Below are 26,445 nucleotides of genomic sequence, written 5' to 3'. Positions count from 1 at the left end.
CTACTACTACTACTACTATTACTGCTACTCTTTGGGTTGTCATACATGATATATTATATTTATATCTATCCATTCAACAGTACACCAACTCCCCCCACCACCCACTCACTACAAAAGAAAAGAAAAGAAACCCATTATCATGAAAAAAATCTTCAGGGAGAGAATATCAACGGTGTGCCAAATGGATTCTTTCCAGAAAATCTTTCCAACAGTGTTGGCTGTTCTGACGTCACCTGGGTCCCACTCCCCATGCCCCCTCTTTTTTAGTCACTTTGTCTTCTGTGCTCTCTGTACCTTCCCATTCCAACCTCCATTCCCCTTTCCCTTAAACCTTGAAAAGTTTTTTTTTTTTTTTTTTGAGAAACCTTGAAATGTTGTGGGAACTGAAAATCAGGGATTTTTTGTGATTTTTTAATTAAAAAAAAATAGGGGGTGGGGATTTTTGGAAGTGGGGTATTTAATTTCCTCAAGTCAAATCCAGGACGTCACATCCTCAGATCTTATCCTGGGCGATTTCTCATCTGGTTGACATCTCGGGGGAAAGTAATATCCTGTGACAAATCACAAACACTGTAATTATCAGTACTTGCATTTCATCACACCTACATACATATAATTTTCAAAAGCCAAGTACTTTATGCCTGCCTAACTAGCAATGACTAATACTTTTTCTGGTTGACCATTTGTTTTAGGGTACATCTAAATGTACACAAAATTTACTAAATGCACACAGCGTTGATTCCAAGACTGTCTTTTCACTCTTCACATACACCATCATGATACCTTTTTATTCTCTCTTTCTTTTTTACATATAATCATTACATTATATTAGTGGGGTCCACGATAGCCTTTTCACTTTTGTTTTCCTCTTTTTTACTTTTTACCCCTCGTCGACTTCTTTACTATTCTTTTCTTGATCAACATTTTGATTATACCTTTTTTTTGTCTCTTTTTTTTTATTTTGTATTTTTAAAAGAATTTTTCGATCAGTCAAAGAGTCAAAGACTATTAGGTGTTAATATTTTTTTTGGTACACTAATTCAAGTCATTTTTTCATGCTAAAAAAATTCTTTAATTTACAACTTAACATATAGGTTGTGTGGTATTATACACCCTGAATGTTGGTTGGCATGGGTTGTGTGGGGTTAATTAAGAAATGTCGTCCTTTACGTACTATGGGCTAGTTTGGTAGAGCATTTGCAAAGTAGCAGATATTCTAGCAGAAACGGTGGTAGCAGAAATGTTGGACAATTTTAGTAGCAGATATGCTGCTTGAATGCTGGGTAGGTGTTTGTGTGCATACATAAAAAGTCAATTGTTTTATCATACATACACATACGTCAAGTCAATTGTCAATTCATATAATACACAAAAAAACATGTTTGTGTGCATTTAGCAAAACTCATGTGCATTTAGCAATTACCTTTGTTTTAGGCTTAAATGATTGCAACTAGTAGTAGGAGAGTTGGCAAAGACAAAACCCCATTCCACCCAATTCAGACCACAAAATAATATAATCATGTGCAGCAACCACACAATTCAAAGCCAAAATGGTCTCAATTGGGCAAGTCGTCCTTGGTCGGTTTGATTTTGATTCAACTGATTTAGACTGGAAAAACAAAGAAAAAGATAATAAAAAAAAGTCTTTTATTGCGGTGTCTAACGTAGTTGGTCCTCCCAAAATAGAAACGTTTTGTAAATACAACTCCTGGTCTGACCAAAAACAAAAAAACTCATTTTGTTCATCAATCATTTCATGTTACATACATTTCACAATTATCTATAAATTCATGCAAATAGCTAAAAAATAGAGACCCAAAAGAAGACATTTGAGTAAAATAAAAAACTTTTGACAAGTGATTCAGAAAAGATCGAGCGTTATGAAACTATCAGGGGAAAAGAAAAACAGTTCTTTTAATAATATAAAATTCAGATGAGTCCTGAAGAACATGTGCCAATGTTAGTCTACTTTGAACACTGTCTGTCTCACTATAAGAAACAAAAAACTAGTTTATGGCTTTACCGTGTAATTGAAAAGATTAGGAGAGTAATTATCATGATGGGCTTGAACAATATCCTGGCTCGACAAGGACGAGCCATCAAGAGTGAATGGCTCGGACGGCTCCTCCTCAGGTTCGCACTCCAGGTTAACCCCAAATAGTCTCACTTGCCTCTTTGAGTTCACCACCGGCGGTGTTTGGTTCTGCACAATAGACCCTGAAATAAACACAAAACACGTTCAAGCAATGTAAGATGAACAAAACGAAAATTTTAAAGATTCGAGCGGTTGGTATCCCGTTTATCACAATTATTGAGTTGTACACACGGGATTTCATATACATCATACGGAACGTGAAATTCACGAATTCACTTAAATACTATGTATCTAACTCAACAGTGGGGATAACTAGAATAAACGAGATCTTTATCATTTTCGCAAACAAAACCCTAATTCAAGCCAGACCTCTCCAAAACCAACAAGAACAAGGGCGTGAGTACCACGCTCTGGCAGTAATCGCAAAGTAATTGGAGAGTGATTTTCACGCACTCCGATGAGCGTAATAAAAAGTTGAAGCAATTTTGTAACCGACTGTGAACAAAGTTTTGGGGAAGAAGGGAGAGATAATGTGAAGTACCAGGTGCATGAAGACAGTGAGGTTGTTGGTATGGCACAGCATGAAGACCATGATGATGCGTAGGAGGATAGAATTGCCCTAAATGAGATCCTCTGCCACTCCATCCATGACTAGTATCCTGCACATCACCACCACCACCACCACCACCACCACCACGCCGCCTCCACCCAATAAACAACCTTTCAGTGTCGGTGCGGTGCCGTTCGAACAAAACGACGTCGCCAGCGTCGAGTTTCTTCTCCTTCACGTACCTGCTCCACCCTTTCGTCAACACGTAGCTTTGACTGCTGTTCCAATACGAGTACCGGAACCTCCAGAACTTCCCCGACTCATCCTCGAAACTCAGCAGCAAACCTTTCTCGATTGAATCACCGCCTCCGAGTGGGAAATACTTCTCCGCGTGTTGCTTGGGAATCACCAGTCGGTTCAGCTTTCCGACGTCGCTCGGCGTCAACGGTTTCTCGAACATCGCCTCCTTCTCAACAACCACAACGACCTCCTCCTCTTCGTCTCGTTTTTCGGTTCGGATTCCGCTGCTGTTCGTGGCTGCTTCTTCTTCGTAGTATTCTTCTTGATTTAAATTGAACCAGGGATGGTGTTGATTATTCTGGTGGTGGTAGAATTGAGCGGGCCACTCAGGAGGAGTATTGTGAGAAGAAGACGAGGAGTCCATGATAGGCTGATTTTGCTGTGGTGGTGAAAACCAGAATGTCTGTGGAAGGTCAGTGGAGAAGTGATTTATGGACATTTTGGTTTGTGTGGATTGTGTGTGGAGGAGAAGGAAGAGGTGTGTGTGTGTGAGTGATATGATTATGGGATTGATGTGGAAACTGTGGAGCTGGTATTTGATGTAGCTACCCAGATATGACAATGAGAGAGAGAGAGAGAGAGAGTTTGTGTGTGAGAGAAGAAGAGATTGGAAGTACGAGAGTACTTTAAGGTTTTGCGTGATGAAAAAAACTCAATCATTAGAGCATCTGCATCAGTTTCTCTTAACAGATTCCCTAAAATACAGACAAAATGTCACTTTCCCCTATTTTACAGATTCCCTATCCTATCAACACTGCATCAGATTACCTATCATATTCTCTATTGCATTAAAATAATATTTATTTCTCTTTCCTTTATTTATTCTATTCATATAAACTACTTCTATTTAAAATAATAAATTAATTACATTTAAAACAATATATTAATTAAAATAATAAATTAATGTTATTAAAAATTAGAAAAAAAAATTGAGGAGAGAGAAAGAAGAGAGAGAAAAAGTGAGGAGAGAAAGAGGAGAGAGAAAGAAAGGAGTGAGGAGAGAGTGAGGAGAGAGAAAGAAGAGAGAGAGAGAAAAAGTGAGGAGAGAGAAAGGAGTCAAAATGTGAGGAGATGAGAGAGAAAGAGATGAGAGAGAAAGAAGAGAGAGAAAGAAAGGAGTGAGGAGAGAGAGGAGGGAAAAAATGAGGAGAGAGGAGAGAGGAGAAAATAAAGTAGTAAAAAATATTATTTTATGTTTAGGGAAGTGAATAGTGGTTCTCTAGATGTAGGGAACTACTGTTCATATTCTGTAAAATAGGGAACCTCTAGGTAATCTGATGCAGAGCTCTATTTTGACAAAATCTCTAAATTTTACAGACAGACTCATGTTTAGGTAATCTGATGTGGATGCTCTTATATTCAGTGTAAAATTTTAATATTTTTAGTTTTCACATAAAAGTAAGAGTAGTAGGAAGGGGTTGAATTAGGGATGTCAAAATTACCCGTATTCAACGAGATCCGTCGGATATCTGTATAGCCCATCTCATCTCAAATCAAATAGATACATTTCATTAGTCGAAAGACGGGTATTAATATTTTGATGGAGAAGACAATGAGTGAGAATATAGACATGGATAAAGGGACGGGGATTCTTTATACTGACGGGTATGAAAATGGGATGAAAATTAAAATACTCAACGAATATTTTAATAGAGACGGATAATGAATTTTTTTTATGAATACGAGAATAGGTAAAGAGTTCTCCGCCCCAAACTCGTCCTGATTACACCCCTGGATGTGAGATGAGAGACACAGTGTGAGAATTAAAATTACTGAATTGACAAGATAAAAAAAATATTTAAAAAGAAGATTAAAAGAAGAGATTCAATTTATGAAAAAATAAAGATTTTGTGGGGTGTCATTAATTAAGGAACAACCCATGTTACTACATTGGCAAACAAATCATATGGTGGGACCAACAACGTTTATATTCATAATCCGGTCCCATCAATACGGCTGTTAATGTTGCAAGGTTTAGTATCTCTCACGTTTTGCCCCAATTACGGCCAAATTCAATATTTTTTTAATCAGTATTACGGATTCTAGTATTTTTTATCCGGCCTATCACAAATATTGAAATGGACAAACACGAATGATTCTTGTCTCAACATTTATACTATGTGAAACATATATAGTGAATATATAGTAAATTACAGAAAAACCCTCCTAAATTTTTAAATTAGACCCCTATTACAAATAATTATATTCAAATGGGTGAAACAAATAGATATGTGATAATTATTACTTATCATATTTTATAAACTTTTGATTTTTAATGGTTTTTTTGTACTTTCAAATATATAATTCGTAGATAACCCAAAAAAAATTCTGGGGGCTACACCGCTTAACTTTACCAACCATGACATAAAATCATACGTCCGTCCCCTGACGACCCCCTCCTATTATACCCTGGTTTCGCCCCTATGAATAGACATAGTAGGTGGTGAATATTGGGAGAGAGTGAATAGTAATTTAGTCACGTGCTTGACAGCCATTATTGGAGGGAGTGGCCATTCCTAGTCTTAAAAGAGAAATCAAGGAAATTCTGGAGAAAATATTTGCAGATGATGACTTGCCTTTCCAATGATCAGAGAGAGACGACAGAGAGGATGAAGATAAGATTTGTCCAATTGGAAAACCCTTCTTTTCTTTTTTTTTCTTTTTTGGTCAGTCGTGTTTGAATCCTCTCCTCATACTCAAATCTCTCTCCCCCCTCTCTCTAACTCACAGTCTTTGTCTGGGTTTGTCTCTGGTTTTAATTTTATTGTTGTATGATGAGTAGTAGTGTTAGATTAGATATGTCTTTTCTATGAGTTTGAGACAAAACCCACCTCAAATTTCCAGATAGATTCAGACACCCTTCCCCTTTCAATCATCCCCTACAAAAGCCAAGGTTGTTTTAATTTTACATAAAGTACATGTTGGAGACACATAACATAATTATAGAGGTTGTTGCCTTGTTGGGTTGTGTTACACCCATTGTCTAAATACAAACAACTTGCTTCTGTCATCTAGCCTATCTACTATTAATTATTGCACATATCCATGCACCTGTTCGTCTCAATCGCATCCACTGTGAAAGGCATATAATACCACGTCGGTAAGGCTAAAGATCTTTCAAGTGATATATATATTACAAAGTTCATCACCTTTAAACAATCAATCAGACTTTTTCCTGGGCGTAGACGCATAGTGATTTGGGTTTCGGCTTAATTGCTGAGCTCATAAAGAACAAACTCGTGAGGGTGATCTGATGTATCCATGAGAATTGGAATATCAAAACGGATAATATGATTGGTTTGTTTTGAGTGTTGATTTCTGATATGATATATCCGACTATCAGAGCGATTCAATCAAGTTGGACATAGCCTCTACTCCACTTGTTGAGTCTGGCATAACCTATTTCACAAGTGTAGAGAAGTGTTAAAGACATATAATACCATATCATTAAGATAAAGATCTTCTGAGTGGTATATATGACAAAGTCCATTTTTAAGCAATCAATTAGGCCTTTTCCTGGGCTTGTGACATGGGCTTCGGCTAAGTTGGTAAGCTCAAGAAGAACAAATCTATGAAGGTAATCCAATATATGCACGGGAATCGGAACCTCAAAGTGGACGATATGATTGATTGTTTGGGGTGTGAATCTCTGATATCGGCTTGTGGGACGTTGTCATTGGTTCATAGGCTCAGAAAAAGCGTCATAATATGAGAGGTGTTAGGACTTTACTTATATATCATTCAGTTTAGTCATGCCAATCCGATCTATACGGATATTAGTCTTGACAAAAATTTGGACCACAAACAAATATCACAAATTTTTAATGAGCAAAACCTGAAATTTTTGTATAATTAAGTTTCTGCAAGATGTTGCTTTGGAATCCTTGACCATAAAGAATCTGTCATGTAATTCGTGGAGAGTTTGGAGGAGGAGAAGGAACAAAACAGGCAGAGTGTGATATATTCATATATATATATGTGTGTGTATGTGTGTGCTGTTACAAAACACTAAAATAAAAAATAAAAAAAAAGCCTGATCTGGGGGTGGTTAGTTTCTTCAATTCCCAAGCAAAACCCACCTGGCTTGCATAGACTTATTCTTCACTAGAGTCCATGACCCTCTTTTTGCAATCAATAGAAAATATTAATTAATATGGTAGTTATCAAAATTAGGACTCACTCACTATCTGCAGATTAATTATTATTATTATTTTTTAATGTTAATTTAGTGTCTGTATGCTTCAGATGATTTCAGTTCAATGTTAACATCAATTACTGGGTGTCCAAAATGCACCAACTCAAAGACCAAGGACAATGCAATGCACCATAATCTTACAATGGTTGATCCGTATCTCTTCATTTTTCTTACAATTATTATTATATTAATCAACACAATGAACTATACCTAGATTGTTGTTTGATGTTATGATTCAAAGTATCTGTTGAAATTCTCATCCCAAATGCATTGAAGATATTGTTTGATCTGAGCCACTGACCCCCGCATGAATATGTTCTTCAAGGGTTGTCGTCTTTGGTACTTGTATCCAGAAAATGCTCTTCAATGTGAGAGAAGTTGGGTTTTGTTTATAAACCACTCGACTATATTATGTCAGATTGATGTGGAATTTGAGTCTTGACACTTCCCTGCATTTATGGATCGTGTTATATGAGACCCAATAAGTGAACAGGTAGAGGCCCGTCAAACTGGTCCGAAATATTGCTCCGATACCATGTTGAAATTCTCAGCCCAAACACATTTATTGTTAGCTTTTGGCCACGTGTCCGCACGAATTTATCCTTCATGACCATCGTCATTGGTGCTTAGGCCCAGAAAGCACGCCTTCAATGAGAGGAACTACGTTTTGCTTGTAAACCACCAAAATTGGGTTATGCCAGATGGACGTGGACTTCAGTCTTCTTGAGAGTATCAATTATTATTCTTATATATACATGCTCAAACCATAGAAACTAAAAACAAAGGCTCAATTTGGTCTTCATTAATATTTTCTCAAGTAAATACAAATGAACTTTGTGAAATTAAATATTTGGTTATTGATTTCAAAATGCTATTTGTGGTGGGGGACCTCATGAATATATGAATACAAATTTCATATGTCTTGAAAAGGACCATGCATTGATGCTTATACACACTTGACGCATATGTATGTACATATATATATATATATATATATATATATATATATAGTGGGGCTGAATGTTACAGAATCTTGTTTGGTATGCACTTGGACTTTTTAATCCACCAGGATAGCTGGATAGGAGATCTATGGTTAATTATATATACAGAGTGAGCGAAAATATTGGCTCAAGCATTCAGGTGCTAAGACTTTATGATGAGATGCCACATCAATTAAGAAAGGAAGAAGGGATTAGTAGATAAGTAGCTCTCATAACCTAACACAGTATGATCGATTTTTTCGACTTAAACGAGGACGTTGGGTTTGGAGGAACAAATCCGTGAGGATTTTGACTGAGAGCGGATAATCATATTGTTGTTGGACTTGTGAGTTATGTCGAATCTATCCAAAGTCTAACTCAATTGGAGAACAAAATAAAAGAAAAAAAAAATGATATCATCGAAACAAAAGGAGACAAACATCACATTTTCTTCACCCATCTCTCCATATAAAGCTAGGTGGCCTATATCTATATCCAACTATATATTAATCATACAAGAAAAATATCTGCCACCGTATACCAACCCCTAAATTGCAATTATGGACTAACATGGATAACTTCCAATTCATGCAATAAAAAAAAAACTATATATATATATATATTATACAATTAAGACAAACAATTTCCCAATGCATGTTTATCAGAATCAACATCACATTCACAGCCTGATTTTTATGACTTTGAAAATTCTACTTTTTAAAACTCAAAAAATAAGAAATGTTCAAGCCAAAGTTTATATAGATTATCACATCAGAGTGTAAAATACATACCATTTTTTTCACCAGTATTTAAGTGAAATGATGACAAATGGGATTTACTGTTTTGCCTCCCATATGTTACAAAGCAATGATAAAATAGTGATTCGCATTTTACATCCTTCTTTTACACCTTATGTGAGAAAACATTATATATATATATGTAGTGCTAGAAGCCATGTCCCCACTTTTTCAGGCTGTGTTGGCCTGGCCGTAAATGGCTACCTACAAGAAATTAATTCCCCATCAGAACAGAAGGCGTGCATGGGCTCTTCTTCACAGACAGGGCCCACCAGATCAAAAACTCTTAGCTTCTTGGAAGTGGGCCCACCGTGAAAAACAAAACCCATATTTCCATTCCCGGGCCTTGGTTTGCTGTTGCTAGCTATCCAGCATTCGCATGCTTATTACTCCTTTATCGGATGCAGCTGGGTCACTGACACGTGTGGGCCCATGTATAAACAAGGTCTCTCTCTTTTTCTGTCTATCTCTACAGAAACTAGTATGGTCCCTTCAAAGCCCATGACAGTATGACACCTCCCAAATTTGTTCTAGAGAAGTTGGCCGGTAGACCGTGAATGGTTGTAAAACAGTAAAAGGAGTCTCCGTCTCCGAAAGCCTGGACGAATTCTAAAAACATGACCCTTCTTAAAAACGGAAATTTAATGTCGTATGTTATTTAAATGGGCTCGAGACTATCATAACACAAATGGTTTTTCAAAATAAAATGAGGTCATGGGGATTCGGGGGCCTTGGGCTATAGCCCCTAGCGAACCCATGTCATGCCATGCCATGCAGTGCAAAAACAATAATGTTGAGGATCCCGTATGTTTTGTTCTAGATATCTCAGATGTTGAGATGAATGCATATGATTCTTATGAAATATGGACCTCACATGCCCTATATGAAATCACGTGTGTTCATCTGAGATAATTGAAACAAAAATACTGGGATTCATAAGAGTTTGGTTTTTTTTTGAGTCAAACCACATTTGTCATCCCAAATTCCCAAATTGAAAGTGACTTGCATGACAATAACTAGTCTCTTAGCAGATTTGGAAAAGATAGACACCCACCTGCCTTTTTTTTTTTAGGCCTAACTATCTTTCCACTTTAATCTTGATGGCTACATGTATCATTATTATTCATCTTTTGTTATCTATGCAATTGGGTTCAGACATATCTCTTAATTGGCAACAACATATAGTTACAGTAACAGGATTGTTTTGTTTCCTTTTATTCCTTGTATTATTTGTTTGAAAGAAAGCTCAATTGGAGACTATTTAAGGCAGGCGGAGTTCCCAAAAGGTTGAACAATAATATAGCAAGTCAAGTTTAATTAGAATATCATTTCTACTTGTCAAAATTCAAAGACGCAACTTAGGTATGGTCAATAAAGCATTCTACATGTTTTTCTTGATGCATCACTTATCAAAATACTATATATATTTATGATTTGATTTGGATTGACAACTCAATATTTTTTTTATTCGAGAACGACATCATACAAATTTGTTATTTGTACATTCGATATGGACATGAAGACATTAAAACTAGAGTCTTCAAGCCCACACGCAAAAACAAAAAAATCAGACTATATATTTATGATTTTATTTGGATTGACATATCAAATTTTTTTAAAAACTGAAAACGACATCATACAACTTCGTCATTTATACATACTATTTGAGTCGAAATTTGAATCGTCAAGTCTGTACGCACAGAAGTTCTCCACCTAACAACGATGTAATTTTCGTCAAAGTACATGATCACAAAAATATTTCTCATAGTAGGAATCGAACTCGTTAAACGCAAGGTTATCGTGGAGGTTTTTTTTTTTAAACGGGCCAAGGTTGTTTCACCTTCATGCGCTTTTAATGCTTTAATGTCTTTGCGTGCTGGATCGGAGCATTGGAGTGAGGTGAATCTAATGGGCCCAATTCCAGGCCTGTCAATCCAAATGAAATCATAAGTTATATTTTTATAATTAGATTAAGGTGATTAAACATCATATTATTACTCACATGGCCACCAAATTCAGTAGTAATCCAGTAGGGTTAATGTATGTCAAATCCCAATTTTTGCAGTAAGTGGCTCTGCTCTACCTTTCGAAGCTTTCCATTACGAGGCAGCAAAAATATGCTCTCTTTCATATTTAATTTTTGCGCATGCACACAACATCAACCACCACACAAGAATGATTGTTGAAATCTTATAATAGATTTTTACCATGCAGTTTTCACCCTACATGGTCATGAGGGTTAATGATGATATATATATATATATATTGACTATCATTCTGAACCAAGCTAGCTAGCTAGCTAGCTTTTGCCATGTTAGGAGCATGAGTGTCTGATCCAGAAGCTCTCACATCTCCTCCATCTTCATTAGCTATTATTATTAATGTTAATTCATGATACTCTTATACTAAGTTTTGTATTTGTCTATGTTGGAAGCTACAACGACAATAGAGAATTACACCCGAGCAATTAGTTGGAGTGGTAAGAATGATGTATATCACTATGATGATGATTAGGTTCGAATTCCCTTCTCAGTTTTTTTTTTAAATAAAACAATAGTAAATTATAACAAAAGAAGAGAACAAAGAGAGTTTGCTTCTAGGATACAACCTAGTTAGTTGGGCCTCTTCAACCATTTTTATCGGCCCATTTTATAAATGAATTGTAAGAATGAGCCCATGATTTTCCAATTGTGACCAAGCGGCTCAAGTCAATGAAGATGAATTTTGTCGTTGATAAGCAAGTCATCTGCTGACTGCTAACAACTTTCATTTTTTTTTTTTTTTAAACGGGAGGAGGATTCGAACTCTGATAATCAAGATGATACATACAATCCCTACACACCCGACTACCTGAGCTAACAACCTGCATTATTCGCAAGTGATTATACATATATATATATATATATATGTAGAAGTCTCAAAAGCAACAAATTGTAGATTAATAAAATAACTTGGACCACCATTATAGCCAGTAATAGTAGTATGTATGAGTGTGGTCATAAGCTCATTTGACGGGTGATAATTACTTTAATTTTCTATAATTGGATGGCCAAATTACATTCACACTGAAAACCATATATTGAGTCAAAGGTCAAAAGATTTTCTTTCCAACCTCCTCACCGTGGGGCCCACCACTAAAGTCCAAAATCCATCCAATTTTCGCTAATAAAGTAACCAGTATTAAGCTTTTAAAAAACAGAAATGATATAAATCCATGATATTTTTCATACATAATTTTCCATAATGATGTGACAATTACATTATTTTAACACAATCTCTTATTATATTGTTTCACGATCTCTTATTCCATTGTTTCTGACTAGCACAGTCTCGTCTCTTATTAGTTATTTCAATTTTTTGCGTGTAATCACATCGTTTTAAGTATTAAAGATTTTTATACATTGTTTTTGAAAGAATGTAATAAAAAAATATAATTAAGAACGCACAACAATAAGCCATTTTAAAAAGAGTTTTACATGTTGAATTCAAATATGTATATTTTTTTTTAAAATATAACATGTATTTTGAGAGACATAACATTTTAAAGTTTCATTTAAGAAAAGAAAAAGTAAAAAAGTTGTTATGTCATCTTGCTTAGTAATCATGCCACATAGATTATGAACCCTTATGGATGATTTTATTATGGATACGTAGCGTTACCGTTTAAAAAACACAAAGTTTCGGTTTCTTGCAATTAGGGGTGACAAAAAAAGGGTTCCAGGTCGGACAAATAACACTTGTTTAAGAAATGTTTATATTTCTATACCCTAAGTCATATTGGATTTGTGGCGTATTTAATTGATCAAATTCAAATTGGTTTAAATCCAAATAAGTAAATATCAAATCTGAATTGATTTAAATCTAAATAAATAAATCAAAAAAGAAGGTTTGGACGAGTAAATCAAACAAATTTTTTGCGTGATTGGACCTGCATCTGAATTTTTATCTGAAAAAATTTGGGTTTTGACCCAAATTTCGAACATATAGTTTATGTTCAAACTTAATTTAATATGGGTTAGAATAATTCGATCGTCCGGACCGCATACCCCTTCTTGCAATTGACCGTTAGCTACGTCGGCGCAAGCCTTACCGTTATCGTAACACCGACCTTACTATCTCAACACTTTACACAAGCAATGTATGAGTGTGCAGAGTCTCCTTTTGTTTCAATTTCTCTCTCTGTTTTATGGCTGGTGGTGTATCACAGATCGCTTGAGATCTGACTTCACAAAAGAAAGAGAGCGAAAATGCCGAGGCAGAACCGAACCATGGAGGAGCTGCTCCCCGGGAAAGTCAGAAAACGAGGGTGTTCCTCACCGGCATCATCTTCGTCGTCGATTGTCCAGAACTACAGATTCAAGAGAGCGATACTGGTGGGGAGGAGGGGTGGATCCAGTACGCCCGTGCCTACGTGGAGATTGATGGGGGCAAGGACTCCTTCTTTGGCATTGCGGGCCATGGAGTCGCCCAAGTACGCGCCGTCTCAGTCGGGCAGTGGGAAGATGAAGCAGGAGCCAATTTCGGCGAGGAAGCTGGCGGCGACGCTGTGGGAGATGAACGGGATGCCTCGTGAAGACCCCGAGGGGAGGAGGTCAAGGAGAGAGGCTAGAGCCAGAGAGAGAAGCGGTGCTAGGTCTGTTCATTCAGGCTCTATGCCTCCGCATTTGTCGGATCCCTCTCACAGTCCCGTCTCTGAGGTTGGTGTGCTTTCTTTCTAAGCTCTATGCCTCCCCGTTTCACTTTTGTTTTCCTTAGGTAACTGGACTTGGTTCATGTTTGATTTCATTTTGTATTTATAGTTTATGACGATTAATTTGGTAGGCCAGATTTAAACCCGAACTTCAATTTCGGTTGTTTAGCATTTGATTTTGCTTTTCCTTTGTTGATGTTATTGTTGTGGATCCGGATTTATAGTAGTTTAGTCCGCACATAACGCAGTTGCATTGGATCATCCATCTCCAATACAATTCTGGAAATGGAGTTGCTGGGTTAAAATTTAAAGCCTCACTATAGTTCAGCGGCAATCTGCATGTTCTGTCTATGATATTGGTGAGATATCGATGGAGTCGGGCTCTTGATTCTTGTATTCTTGAAATTTTTATGTTTGTAGAGGATGGATCGATCTGGAACAGGTGGTCGCCATAGAAGAGTGTCATCCATTTCTGACAGGCCAAGGCTTACTGATCGCAGTGTTGGAGTACCGGATTCTGTTAGCAATGCCAGTTTAATGGAGGTATGGTCAATAAATTGCACCCACCTTCCAGTTCTAAATGCTACAAACAAATCGTTAAATTACTTTTTTTGAATCTCTTATTCTATTCGTATGTCTCTCTCAAGAGTTTGTTCAGTTCACTTGTTCTCCTAAGCTATTAATTAGGTAACTTTTTTATTATCAAATCATGAGTTGCGAAACAGTTTAATGGAGGTATAGTCAATAAATTGCATCCGCCTGAGTTGAATGATATTCTGGTTCTAAAATGCTACAACGAAATCGTTAAATTGCTCTTTTTTGAATCTCTTATTCTTTTATACGACCAAATGGATATGTCTCTCTCAAGAGTTTCTTGAGTTCAAGTGTTCTCCTATCCTATTAATTATGAGTTGAGAAACAGTTTGAAACCTAATTCCTACAGATTTTAATGGAGTAAATGAATGCATCTCTTCTTTTCATGATAACAGATTGAGAGTAGATCTAGAGCCCAGACTCCAACAGGATCTACCATTGAAGTCAAGTATCGTTTGAAGGATGTGAGTATTGCTTTGATAACTTCTAAAGAGCTACTCAAAATTATCAACCGCATGTGGGGTCATGACGATCGACCTTCGTCAAGCATGTCCCTTATCTCAACTTTATATGCTGAGCTTGAGAGGGCTCGCCTTCTGATCAATCAGCTTATCCAAGAACAGCGCCCCGATCAAAATGAGATCAACTATCTGATGAAGCGTTTTGCTGAAGAAAAGGCAGCATGGAAAAACAGAGAACAAGAAGTGGTTGAAGCTGCAATTGAGTCTATCGCAGGAGAACTGGATGTAGAGAGAAAGCTTAGGAGACGGTTTGAAAGCTTGAATAAAAAGCTTGGGAAGGAACTATCCGAGACAAAGTCATCTCTATTGAAGGCAGTGAAAGAACTTGAGAATGAGAAGCAAGCAAGAGTAGTAATGGAGCAGGTATGTGATGAATTAGCCGGAGATATCGGTGAAGAGAAAGTTGAAGTGCATGAAGCGAAGAGAGATTCTGTAAAACTTTGCAAAGAGGTTCAGAAGGAAAGGGAGATGATGAAGTTAGCTGATATGCTGCGTGAAGAGAGAGTTCAAATGCAACTCTCAGAAGCTAAATGTCAACTTGAGGAGAAAGACACAGCTGTTGATAAACTGAGTAGTCAACTTGAAGCTTTTCTAGGGACCAGAAGAACGAAGGAGAAAGGACGCGGTCCTATATATCGTCTAAATGATGAAGATGTTGCAGCTTATTTAAGTAAAGTTCGATCTGGTAACCATCGAAAAGAAGTTTATGAGGACGATGAAGGAGAAGTAGATGACGGGGTGGAGTGTGGAGAAGATTCTGCTGAAAGTGATCTACGTTCCATTGAATTAAATATGGACAGCAACAACAACAGCCACAAGTGGAATTACCCTCCGAATACTGATCTTGATGTAAGAAAGGCTCTAATTGATGAAGAACTCATGGGGAGGATGTCTGTTTCTGGAAAAGGACCAAGGAAAAGCACCTCTCTGCAAAGAAGTGTATCAGATGGAGTAGAATGGGGCATCCAAACTGAAAGGATCCAAAGTCCTGCAGATGCAATAGATTGGGGGAGATTTACTGAAATGGAGAAGCCAGCTCAGGTTAAAGGTTACGGCGATGATATTAATGGGTATAAATCAGCTAGGGGTCTCAGAGAACACATTTTGTCGGGCAATATAATCGATTCTGCTGGAGTTTATGCTAGTCCAGTGCGGCAGCATGGACACGCGTTGCCTGCACAAAAGCATGGAACTACAGCTCAGGAGAGGCCTCCTACAGTGCCTGGGACCGTGTTGAAGTCAAGGCTAGGTGAAGGCCAGAGTGCAATAAGGTCTAGACGGTGAGAAAAAAAAAATCTCAAATGTGTTGATACACATTTTGTTCCATCCTCCTACAGTAAGTGGACTGGATACTTGCCTGGTACTGAAAGATTTAGACTAGATGTGACCTCGTGTATAATGCTTTGGCTGCTTTCTTTGAGCTGCCCTAGTTGCAGTAATCGCTGCTCACTGTGCGTTTGATCGTGGTCCTTTAGTAGGAATGGGTGTCGTAGAATCCTTGTAAAATATGTGCTTAAGCAGACACTGCTACATGGGTGGTTTTGTTCGTTATCTATTTCCCTTTCCTTTTTATCTGGCATCTCTACTTATACCTTCTCTAATTTATTAGCAAGAAAAGTGAGGCACAAGGGGGAAAATCAACCTAAATTGAATCCTTCATTCAACAAAAACATGAGACATCACTGCTAAATTCAAATGGAACTACAGCAAAAGCTATATGCCGATTAATGTGTCAAATCAAAATGACCAAAATCATTTATCCACCAAGCCTTGTCCATGCCATCCAAAAATTTGAACACAGAAACGACTATCCTCACGTTTCGTTTCAAAATCGCCTGTACATTCTCATCAACATCCGTGCTGTACATTTCCGCTAGCATTGCAGAGCCACCATCCCAGAACCACCAAACAAATTTTCAGTAGGTCACCAGGAAGTGTTGTGAATCTGATTTTTCTACAGAGCTAATTCATCACAGCTCATAGTGATTCTGTTTTCACAGCAGTTGGGAAGATGCCAGGATTGAAACCGTTTTTAGTTATACCATTAGGGCCTGGAGCCCTAGTCTGCTCCTCCCTGCCGAATTCTAGCCTAGCTTGATCAATCTCTCCAAGGTCTGGAAACACCAAAAACAAAAGGTACCCTATCATCAGATTTCCATAATATAGCAGGACTCCTCTGAGGAAGGGGAAAGAATTACCTGCCAACCTTTGTAATGAAAAATAATACGTACCTAAATCAGCCGTTATAAGGGATTCTCCTTGGTAATTAGGTCCCGCTAAGACAGTCCCCGATGGTGAAACGATAATACTACCGCCGGCACATATGATTGGATCTAACAACATATCATCATTAGAATTTTCAGATATAGCATCTGGTGGCAAGGGGTTGTCTTTCCTTTTACAAAACTGGTTCGCAGATAGAACAAAGCAGCCACCTTCTAGGGCAATATGAGTCATGGACGACCGCCATATTTCCCTTGATTCAGTCGTTGGAGCACAATATATTTCAACGCCTACATTTATGGGGAAATAAGAAGTGAAAAGGTTGAACCATTGAACAAAATTTCTGTATAAAGAGGAAAGTACAGGGGCCAGGGGAGGGGATGGATAAACGAAGGTCGTTAAATCTAGCCATCATTTATTATATCAAGGAGTGATGAATTACCACCATTAAATCCATGGTTTAAGGGTCTTCATCAAAACCTTTTATTCAAATTTTAAAAATTGGCTTAAAAAAAACCCAACAGCAACCTAATAATATTTGGAGCCACTAAAGAAATAAATATACAAGTGGCATACCTTTACCATATAATTCAGTTCTCAAAAGTGGGATTTTATTGTCCCAGCAGATGAGGCCACCGATTCTCCCAAATGGAGCCTCATATACAGGCAAGGCGGATTTCTCTCCAGAACACCACACTGCACAGTCTGATGCCAATGGTATCAGCTTACGATGTTTCCCAAGAAACTGCCCCAGGGAATCAAAATATAGAACTGTACTGAAGAGATAAAGTCCAGATCTCTCTACAACACCTATCACCAAGTGGACTTTATAGGTACCAGCAATTTTTGCAAGTCTGTCAACTTCAGGACCTGCATACACCCGTATCCAAAATGAATAGAAAGCTAGCAACAAGGTGCTTTTCCTTTCAATAACTTTGACGAACTAGCTCGACACACTTATAAACCTTAACTACATTCACCAATGACGTGATAAAGATGTTCCGTGATATTGATTGTACTACTCATACAACTACCAAGACGACAACATGAAGTACACATGGTGTTTTTTCTTATATGTTACAAGCAACTTTACTTCTGTTGAATGGTAGGAATATTCTGACATAGAACTTAATTTAGGAGTTATCAGTCAGTTGCAAACAAACCTCTACAATGGACTAGAAGTAACATATTGGAGGAAATAAGGTGACCAAATCACTTCTGTCTTTCCATCTAGGAGACAACAGTTATCCCACTTTCCCACCCGTTCTTTTCAGTAACTCCAGTCTCCAGAAAACAAAATCAAATTCCAATGTTATAATATGCTGGTTTGTCCAAAGGTAACAAATCGACTGTGTTAGCCACCACTTCTGCAGATGACTTATCAAAAATGCAGAGTTCTAAGCTTTGTAGATGCATATAACATACTTCAAACATAACCTTTCCAACAGGTTATGATAAAAAAAAAAAAAAAACAGTGATCATACCCCAACTGGAAGCATTTGGATTATTTCATTTTAACAGAAAGCTTTATAAATTCCTTTCATAGTTCTTGAAAGTTGAAGCCCCATCCATATATTCAAATTCTTCGATAGCTATAAAATCCAAATTAACGTACTATTCTCTTAACAACTTTTTGAAAACTACTGGAACAGAAATCAAATTAATAAATAGTCCATGTTGATGAAAAGGGGTCCTCACCTGGCACATCAATTGCTGAGGCAAGATACTTCATGAACTTCTCATTCTTCTCAGCTGCATTGATTGATGTTACATCACCAACAATCAGATTGTGTGGATAACCACCAACAAATGCTTCTGGAAACACAACTAATTGTGATCCATATGCAGCAGCACCAGCAACCAATCTCTCAGCTTTATCTGCTCACAAAAAAGTAATGATGCAAATAAATATAATTCTCCCCTGCCTGACCCATCATAAAAAAGCAAGCCCAGTGCTAAGGAAGATTCATAAGAATCCAGTTCTCATCGATCTTAAGCACCGATGAGATAAACTCACATAAAGACTGAACAAGCTAATTCTACATTGAATCAATCAATCAAGCAAAGCTTTTCAACTTTCGACAAGAAAAAGAAAACCCAAAAAACCCAACTCAGAATTCAAAGAATTATTGGCAAACTCTTCTTAGAGTACCATAACATCTCTATGCATATTAAAAAATTACTCCAATTTCACCTTGGACCCCTTTAAACAGGCAGCTGGACCACCCACCATACATTGGTGGGTCACTCAGAAGCGCCTAGTAAGTATTAAGAGAACCCAAAACAATTGAAATAAACTACAAATAAAGCACCAAGGGGCAAGGACCCACATTTTTTCTCGATAAACCTTAAATTAAACAATTAGAAGTTTTTAGAGGAAGCCCTCAGCAACAATGGAGGCAAACGACTGACCCAAAAAAGCTTAAACCTACTCCATACCTATTGTCGCCGGAGTATCGAAGAACGCCGTCGAGGCCTGAACCACAGTTGCCCTCACAATAGGCCTACGGCCGCCAGTGCCATCCTGAGGGAGGAGACTTACAGGGTCCTGATCAGCCACGTCGGGCATGCCATCAAGCTCGGGAGAAGGATCTGGTCCGTCCCGGCCGTTCCGGTTCGGTTTGGGGACGATAAGCTCGGGACGAACCTGGGAAAGGAGCCACTGAATGGTCTCACCGTCGGAACGGTAACCTAGTTCACGGGTGAGGCGGAATAGGCCAGTGCAGCAGGTGGCGGGTACCCGGATCCGTCTATTGCGACCATCGACTTTGGCGTGTCTCTCGACGGCCAAACGACGTTGCCTGTGCTTTGGTTCTCGAAGTGGTGGGGGAGTTGGGTGGGCATCAACCACATTCTCCGGTTCGGGTTGCCCAATCTCCATTGGGATTTCCATTCACTCTTGCTTTCTGTCAGTCTATTGATCTATATATAATAATTAATTAATTAAAATAAGTATGCATATCAAAAAATTTCAAAGATTTTTACACTTAAATTATTTTGATTTCTCCCTTTCCCATTTTCTTTGTATGCATAAATGTCTTTAATGATCAACTACTTTTTTTTTCCTAGGATAAATAAATATATAGTAACAATACATTGTTGGTAGAGATTGTCTCTCCGCATTAGTAATATTTTGTGCGTTTTGAGTAACTTATATTAATTCGTATTGTTTTGTCTTTTTAAGCTCAGCATTCTCACACTAATTTGAGTTTGAGCTCGAGTTCTGGAAAAACGCTTGTTTATTATAATGAATTTTACATATTCTTCTAGACGATGTGGGACAAACGACTTAATTCAATTGTCACTCAATAGCTTGTTCAATACCAACAAACTTGATAATACAAAAACTTGTGATCCCGCCTACTCGAGTTGGTTGCTACATTGTTCTTGTTTTTTTTTAATTTTTTTATTACTTAAAGCTTCCCCAACACAAGGAAAGCAAGAAGAAAAAAAAACAAAATCATACAGTAAAACACAATCATCCAAGTAAACAAAATAGGTTCAGGTTTGGTTTTCCATGATCACACCACCCCAACCAATGTAGAATTTGATAAACAATACGTTCAATTGGGCTTTCGTACACAACAAGACCAACGGCCCAGCTCGGTATCTGAAGCCTTTCTCCTTTTGTACCAAACCAGACCCATGATGAATTTACCAACCCAATGGAGATGCCCATCAATAATCCATATATGTAAGGTTGTCTAAAAAAATCGTATCAAACTAAACCGATTGATAAACTTAAAAATCAGACCAAATTGATAATAATCGATCGGTTGATTAAATTTATATAAAAAATCGAAAATGATCGTGGACACCCTTATTGTCGATGTAATTTTTACATCGAAGGTAAAATCAATGTAGAAAGGAGATAATAAAATAATAACAAAGAAGCAATGATGTACATGGTTCGGCAACTTGCTTAGTCCACGGGATGTCTGATTTTTTATTCAAGAAGTGAGTTAGTCTCTTCCAAATGTCTGAATTATACATGCATTTATAGTGTGTCGGAGGCTAGGTACGGTTGCATCGGTTGATTTGCTTCTCTTGATAACCTCCTGCAATAACTGTTGTCCAAATCGCTATCTCCTTTAACATTGGAGCAGTTTGAATTGTCTAGGACATCGATTGAAATTGTCTAAGACATTGGTTGAAACTGTTTTGTCCCCATCATCTCATACGGAATGAATAACCTCCTCAGCTCAACGTATACGTACCTTCAATATTTTCCTCCACGCCTACATATATGAGTCTTACCGTTATTTGATTTTAAGCTTGCACTTTCAAGTTCAGAATTTCCCGCATCAACATGTGTATTTGAAGTTGCCATTGACATCAAATATCCCAATCCTCGCTAACAATGACCACCACCACCACACCATGCCATTGACCATTGTGCATTGGGGGAGAGAAGAAACTCCAACTTCCCCGTGGGCCCAACCCTAAGTATTATCAAGCCTTTGGCATGTAACGAGTTGGGCCTGAGAGGATCCCAAATGCCAATTTGTTGTAAAACAAGCCCAAAGCCCACCACCATTACTTTTAGCCAAAATTAAACCGTGTGAATTTGGACTATAGCTAACCGCATCTTCGCCGAACCTGTCTGCACTCTCATGTTGTGTACATCTGCAAAGATTAATGACTGAAACCCAAAATATGACCGCCATTTTAACCCCTAGTTAATGCGAATTGTTGAATGTTAAGCGCGTTTGAGGGTAAAATCAATGATGACCCAAGATTTGAGATCGTTGGGGGAACAAAATAGTGTGGGGGGTTCGAAAGCAGTGCCATCGAAATTTTATATATTGTATTTATAAATATAGACTACAAACACAATAATACATTAATAATAGTTCAAAGCTATAAGAAAGTACATGCAATTTATCACAAAGAACTCGATATTACAACATCATAAGTAATAATTTCAAACAACTCTTTTTTCTATATAACAAGACTATTATTCAAAAAGTCATCATTCATTCCGTTACGTAAATTTGTCTTGACAATATTCATTTAGAAAAAAACATTTTTCAACACTTACTGTTGCTATTCATAAGAAACAAAGATTGAATGGTTGCATTATGTACTTTTCATCAATGGGAATATTATAATATATATGTACAAATGTGAAGGTCAATATCTCTACATCTAAGCCAATATCTTAGCCTAAAGACTTGTTATTCACAATTAGTCGGATTTGACTTTATGTACAATAGGAGAGTAAATAATGGAGAATACATTCTAATTAATGTAGAAATCATATCGCGTAATAGCTATAGATAAAACCAATGCTAACTTTAGAAGTCGATACACCAAACAATTTGAAAGATGTTTCCTTCTAGACACTAGGAGGTGTGCTTGACAGGTAAAGGGAGCATTAATAGAGTTGGGTTCAGTCTTAGGACTTAGAATTGTTTGGTCAAAGTTGGTCAGTGAATTGAGTGTAAATTATTGAGGACTCGTACCTGAGTGCCATTGGCGTACATCCGCCACTAGATAAAATGCAATTCATATTTTAGGGTCTGTAACATTACTGGACGCAAACCCGATTGAATAATATTCTAGTCGCACCATTACATACCAATATAAACGATGCATGCTACCCTCCGCCTGAGCCTAGCTATTTGTTTTGAGAATACCAAACATACACATGATGTTGTGAGCAATGACGTAATTGACGTTGAGATTCAAACTAAATAAATGGGCGAATTATTGGGTTGGACAAAAACTTACTGATAATGAAATGGGGATTATATTAGTACCGAAAGCACTACATGTCCATAATTGTCTATAATCTAGGTGGTATGAGGAGAAGTGTGGGGACCATTTCATGCCACCTAGATTATCGATACTAAAATTATGAACACATATCATTTTGGTATTAGTCCATAATAACAGCTACTTCTATGCTTAATTATTATATGAATGACCAAGGACTGGTTTTTATATTTATAATAAATAATAAAATTAGTTTGTAGGATTGAAAATCGTCATGTTGTCAGAATTGGATGAAATTCAATTGATTAAAGTGAAACAGCATACTAAGCAGATCTAGCCTTTGGCCACTAACTCCACACTAGTTTTGCTAAATTCCATCGTTTAGGGCTATGAATAGGCCATTTTATGTTTAAGGGGTATTCATCATTTTAGGGTTGTAGTCGGCCTTAGTGGTCAACAATTTCTGATTTTATGAAATATATTGAAATCCAAGAAAGTTTTCTCTCAAATCTGGTGAACTCCAATATTCTTTGTTTCAATAAAACGGTGGGTTGGTTTGACTTCCTTTGTTGTTTCCTCATGCGTTAACAAACAACTTAAATAAATGGTTCCCCAACGTATGCAATACACCTCTCTCTTCTTCTCATCACAATGGCAGCTACATCACTTGTCTATGCTAACCCAAGAAGGTAAGAAGAGCCAATATACTCAAATGTCATTTTAATACTAGTCTTGCTATAGCTAGGTGCTTGTGTTTTGATAATTCTTTCAGAAAATCACTGACTTTATCTGCTTTGAGTAGACTAGAAGGAAAGAAAAGGTGGTCCTAACTCCTAAATCCTAATCACGCAATCGGGTGTGACACACAACCCGAATACACTGATCACTCAATGGGTCCGGCCCAAACCGAAAACTCACGATCGATTCGATTATTGATCGATTTGGTTATATTGGTAACTTTTTGCAGAGTCCTAGTATCATCAATTGATTTCTTTGTCACTGCAGGCTTGAAGGTAAGGTTGCAATTATTACCGGTGGAGCTAGCGGAATTGGGGAGAGCACAGTTAGACTGTTCATCCACCATGGTGCCAAAGTCCTGATTGCAGACATTCAAGACGAGCTCGGCAACTCCCTCTGCCAAGAACTTGATTCCCCAGAATCAATAACATATGTCCATTGCGACGTCACATCCGACACAGATGTCAAGAACATCGTCGATCTCGCCATCTCCAGGTACGGAAAGTTGGACATAATGTTCTGTAACGCCGGGATCTCTGGCATATTAGAATCAAGAATTATAGCCACAGATAACGAAGATTTCAAGAGGGTTTTGGATGTCAACTTATTTGGTGCTTTTCTGGGCGCAAAACATGCTGCGAGAGTAATGATTCCGGCCAAGAAAGGATCAATCGTCTTCACATCGAGTGCTGCTTCGGTCACTGCAACTGGTATGCATCACGCGTACACCGCATCAAAACATGCTGTGGTGGGGTTGGCTAAGAACTTATGTGTGGAGCTGGGGAAGGATGGGATCAGGGTTAACTGTATATCTCCATTTGCGGTAGCGACTCCGATCATGAGTGCGTTTATTGGGATGATGGGGAAGGAGAAGTATGAGAAGATGATTTCTTCTGCGGCGAATTTGAAAGGTGTGACTTTGGAAGCAGGGGATATTGCAGAGGCGGCATTGTATCTGGCGAGCGACGAATCCAAGTATGTGAGTGGAATTAACCTGGTGATTGATGGAGGTTATAGTACCACCAACCGTTCCTTCCATAATGAAGTAAGCAATTTGTCGTCTTGATTTTTTTTTTTAGTTATGATATGGATCTTCGCAGTTGGTATCTAAATTATCTCAAGTGTTGAGTTGTATGCTGTTGTTGATTATATTCGCAAGCGGACAAAATCGCACAAGTAATAAAGAGTGAATAGAGTATCGTCCCACAAGGATGTTTTGGTAATTTCAAATTAATGACAAATAAGCAATTAGCACACTAAAATGGTAAGCGAATTGTTGCTTTGGTTTTTACCTAATACTAAACAAGTGAATTGAAAGAGAACTAAGTACACTTAAATGATTAGCAAAGCAACCCACCAGAAATTTTGTTTCAAGCAAAGTAAACACTAAGGTTCCTAATTTCACCACTTCTTATCCAACTAAACTCAATTGGTTCATTAATTCTCATTTCTCAATTTAGTTGTTGACAATAGATTTCCCAAATTATCCAATGCTCTATTCCTAGCTACACTGAAAGTATTTTCAATAGAATCCCTGTTATTCCTAACATTCGGTTTCATATCAAAAATCCCTTAAGCGTAGTGGAAATCAATTAATGATTGCATAAGTCTTGAACCTATATTCCTATGGTTCATACAACCTATGTCTTCTATGGATTCTTGCAACCCTAGGTTTATCCTTCCGGTTTCAACCTAGACTAGACATCATTCAAATGGTGATCAAGCATTTGAAAGCAATAAGCATATCCACAGAAAATCAACAACATAAAAAGATATTCAAGAACAAGAAACCAATTTCATTTAATCTTCAAAGAAGGGTTCCATAAGGATCCTTAGTTAGAGGATTAGTTCCTCATAACTAAGGAATACACTTCAAAATCAGAAATGGCAGTCATTAAAATACAAGAATAAAGAGAAGAGAAGGAAAAACCCCTTAACCCCCTCTCGCTTGCAACAATGGCTGCTGTAGAGAGGTTTTCCCCAAAACCCTTGGTTTTTGCTCCCAAAGATCAAAAATCCCCTAAAACCCTAGGAATCTAAGCTTATATACCCCCCACGACCCAGAGTCGTTTATCTCACACTTCTATGTCGTTTTGAGCTGGCCTCCCTTGACTTTAGGTTAATTTCAGACAATTGAAGGCCTCAAAAGTCGCGAGATTACTCTGGCCGATCGATCGGTTTTTGGTCCGATCGATCGGAATTCTCCACTGTCCAATTCAACTAAATCAGTGTCCGATCGATCGGATATTTGGTCCGATCGATCGGAATTCTCCACTGTCCAATTTCTTGCTCATTCCTATCCATTAAGCTGCTTTTCTTCCATTTATGCTCCGGAACCTGAAATGTGCAAATAACATTCTTTAAGCAGCATATAATTCAAATTAACTCTTAAACAATGCAAGATTTCATGTAAAAGGATGCACAATTATATGAATATAATTGGCATATCATATGCACCGATGAATTCACTTGAATCTTATCTATCCAACTCAATAATTGAGATAACCGAAATACTAACTAGGTGATGTTCATCATTTACGTTTTTTTAACTCTCTTATGTACAATAAGCCTCGTCAAGAGGTGGTATGTTTTTGGTTTTGTGAATTTTTGTAGCTTGTCATTTCTCAAAAAGAAAAAAAAAAGAAAAAGAAAAAAAAGAAGCAATCCCCTATGAATACTTCAAATAATTGGTTCCATCTCCCATCCATTGATAAATGAATGATTTTGGATGGCAGAAATTACAATGGGGAATCTCTTTCAATAATAATCAAACGTGTTGAATGTGATTTATGCCTACACAACTTTGGTAAAATGAACTAGTGTAGTGTAGGATCTGTAACAGGAAGGCCATTTGAGTGTCGGTTGTGTTTGGTGATGAGTGGACATTTGAGGTGTTTGGTGGAAGTTGATAATGGCTCATTACTTCATTATTCCGTCTCTTTCCTATTAAAAGTACGTGTTTACCAAATATTTATATCTTCAGATTTTAATTTGAATTGGATTTCAAACATACTTAATTGATCAGACCCGGATTTGTTTAAATT

General features: G+C 37.5%; 4 protein-coding genes across 4 annotated transcripts; 2 read left to right on the top strand and 2 right to left on the bottom strand.

The window, feature by feature from the left end:
- Positions 1–340: 340 nt before the first annotated feature.
- Positions 341–3,596, bottom strand: LOC119998278 (B3 domain-containing protein At2g36080-like). Its single transcript, XM_038845562.1, has 3 exons — positions 2,637–3,596; positions 2,024–2,217; positions 341–551 (listed from the first exon to the last, which is right to left on the bottom strand). The coding sequence occupies exons 1-3, from the start codon at positions 3,382–3,384 to the stop codon at positions 501–503; spliced, it is 993 nt and encodes a 330-aa protein (XP_038701490.1). The 5' UTR covers positions 3,385–3,596; the 3' UTR covers positions 341–500.
- A 9,431-nt stretch (positions 3,597–13,027) lies between these two features.
- LOC119998436 lies at positions 13,028–16,294 on the top strand. Its single transcript, XM_038845769.1, has 3 exons — positions 13,028–13,614; positions 14,028–14,150; positions 14,597–16,294. The coding sequence occupies exons 1-3, from the start codon at positions 13,165–13,167 to the stop codon at positions 16,004–16,006; spliced, it is 1,983 nt and encodes a 660-aa protein (XP_038701697.1). The 5' UTR covers positions 13,028–13,164; the 3' UTR covers positions 16,007–16,294.
- A 65-nt stretch (positions 16,295–16,359) lies between these two features.
- LOC119998437 (bifunctional nitrilase/nitrile hydratase NIT4A-like) lies at positions 16,360–19,953 on the bottom strand. Its single transcript, XM_038845770.1, has 5 exons — positions 19,385–19,953; positions 18,644–18,823; positions 17,522–17,815; positions 16,954–17,235; positions 16,360–16,836 (listed from the first exon to the last, which is right to left on the bottom strand). Exons 1-5 carry the CDS (start codon positions 19,836–19,838, stop codon positions 16,700–16,702), a joined length of 1,347 nt encoding a protein of 448 aa, XP_038701698.1. The 5' UTR covers positions 19,839–19,953; the 3' UTR covers positions 16,360–16,699.
- Positions 19,954–23,228: 3,275 nt separating this feature from the next.
- Positions 23,229–24,535, top strand: LOC119998438 (secoisolariciresinol dehydrogenase-like). Its single transcript, XM_038845771.1, has 2 exons — positions 23,229–23,352; positions 23,669–24,535. Exons 1-2 carry the CDS (start codon positions 23,315–23,317, stop codon positions 24,465–24,467), a joined length of 837 nt encoding a protein of 278 aa, XP_038701699.1. The 5' UTR covers positions 23,229–23,314; the 3' UTR covers positions 24,468–24,535.
- The last annotated feature ends 1,910 nt before the right edge of the window (positions 24,536–26,445 follow it).

This window comes from Tripterygium wilfordii, chromosome 5, assembly GCF_013401445.1.
Source record: "Tripterygium wilfordii isolate XIE 37 chromosome 5, ASM1340144v1, whole genome shotgun sequence".
In the NCBI taxonomy this organism is placed as follows: domain Eukaryota; kingdom Viridiplantae; phylum Streptophyta; class Magnoliopsida; order Celastrales; family Celastraceae; genus Tripterygium; species Tripterygium wilfordii.
Note: the sequence above shows the minus strand (reverse complement) of the source record. Positions and strands in the feature narration are given on the sequence as shown.

Coding starts and splice junctions, on each gene's coding strand:
- LOC119998278 (XM_038845562.1), bottom strand. CDS start 3,384: ATGTCCATAAATCACTTCTCCACTGACCTTCCACAGACATTCTGGTTT. Junction 2,218..2,636: donor TCACTGTCTTCATGCACCTG/GTACTTCACATT, acceptor TGTTTATTTCAG/GGTCTATTGTGCAGAACCAA. Junction 552..2,023: donor CTAATCTTTTCAATTACACG/GTAAAGCCATAA, acceptor GATTTGTCACAG/GATATTACTTTCCCCCGAGA.
- LOC119998436 (XM_038845769.1), top strand. CDS start 13,165: ATGCCGAGGCAGAACCGAACCATGGAGGAGCTGCTCCCCGGGAAAGTC. Junction 13,615..14,027: donor CTCACAGTCCCGTCTCTGAG/GTTGGTGTGCTT, acceptor TTATGTTTGTAG/AGGATGGATCGATCTGGAAC. Junction 14,151..14,596: donor GCAATGCCAGTTTAATGGAG/GTATGGTCAATA, acceptor TCATGATAACAG/ATTGAGAGTAGATCTAGAGC.
- LOC119998437 (XM_038845770.1), bottom strand. CDS start 19,838: ATGGAAATCCCAATGGAGATTGGGCAACCCGAACCGGAGAATGTGGTT. Junction 18,824..19,384: donor CGATACTCCGGCGACAATAG/GTATGGAGTAGG, acceptor TTTTGTGAGCAG/ATAAAGCTGAGAGATTGGTT. Junction 16,837..16,953: donor CCTTATAACGGCTGATTTAG/GTACGTATTATT, acceptor TGGTGTTTCCAG/ACCTTGGAGAGATTGATCAA.
- LOC119998438 (XM_038845771.1), top strand. CDS start 23,315: ATGGCAGCTACATCACTTGTCTATGCTAACCCAAGAAG. Junction 23,353..23,668: donor GTCTATGCTAACCCAAGAAG/GTAAGAAGAGCC, acceptor TTGTCACTGCAG/GCTTGAAGGTAAGGTTGCAA.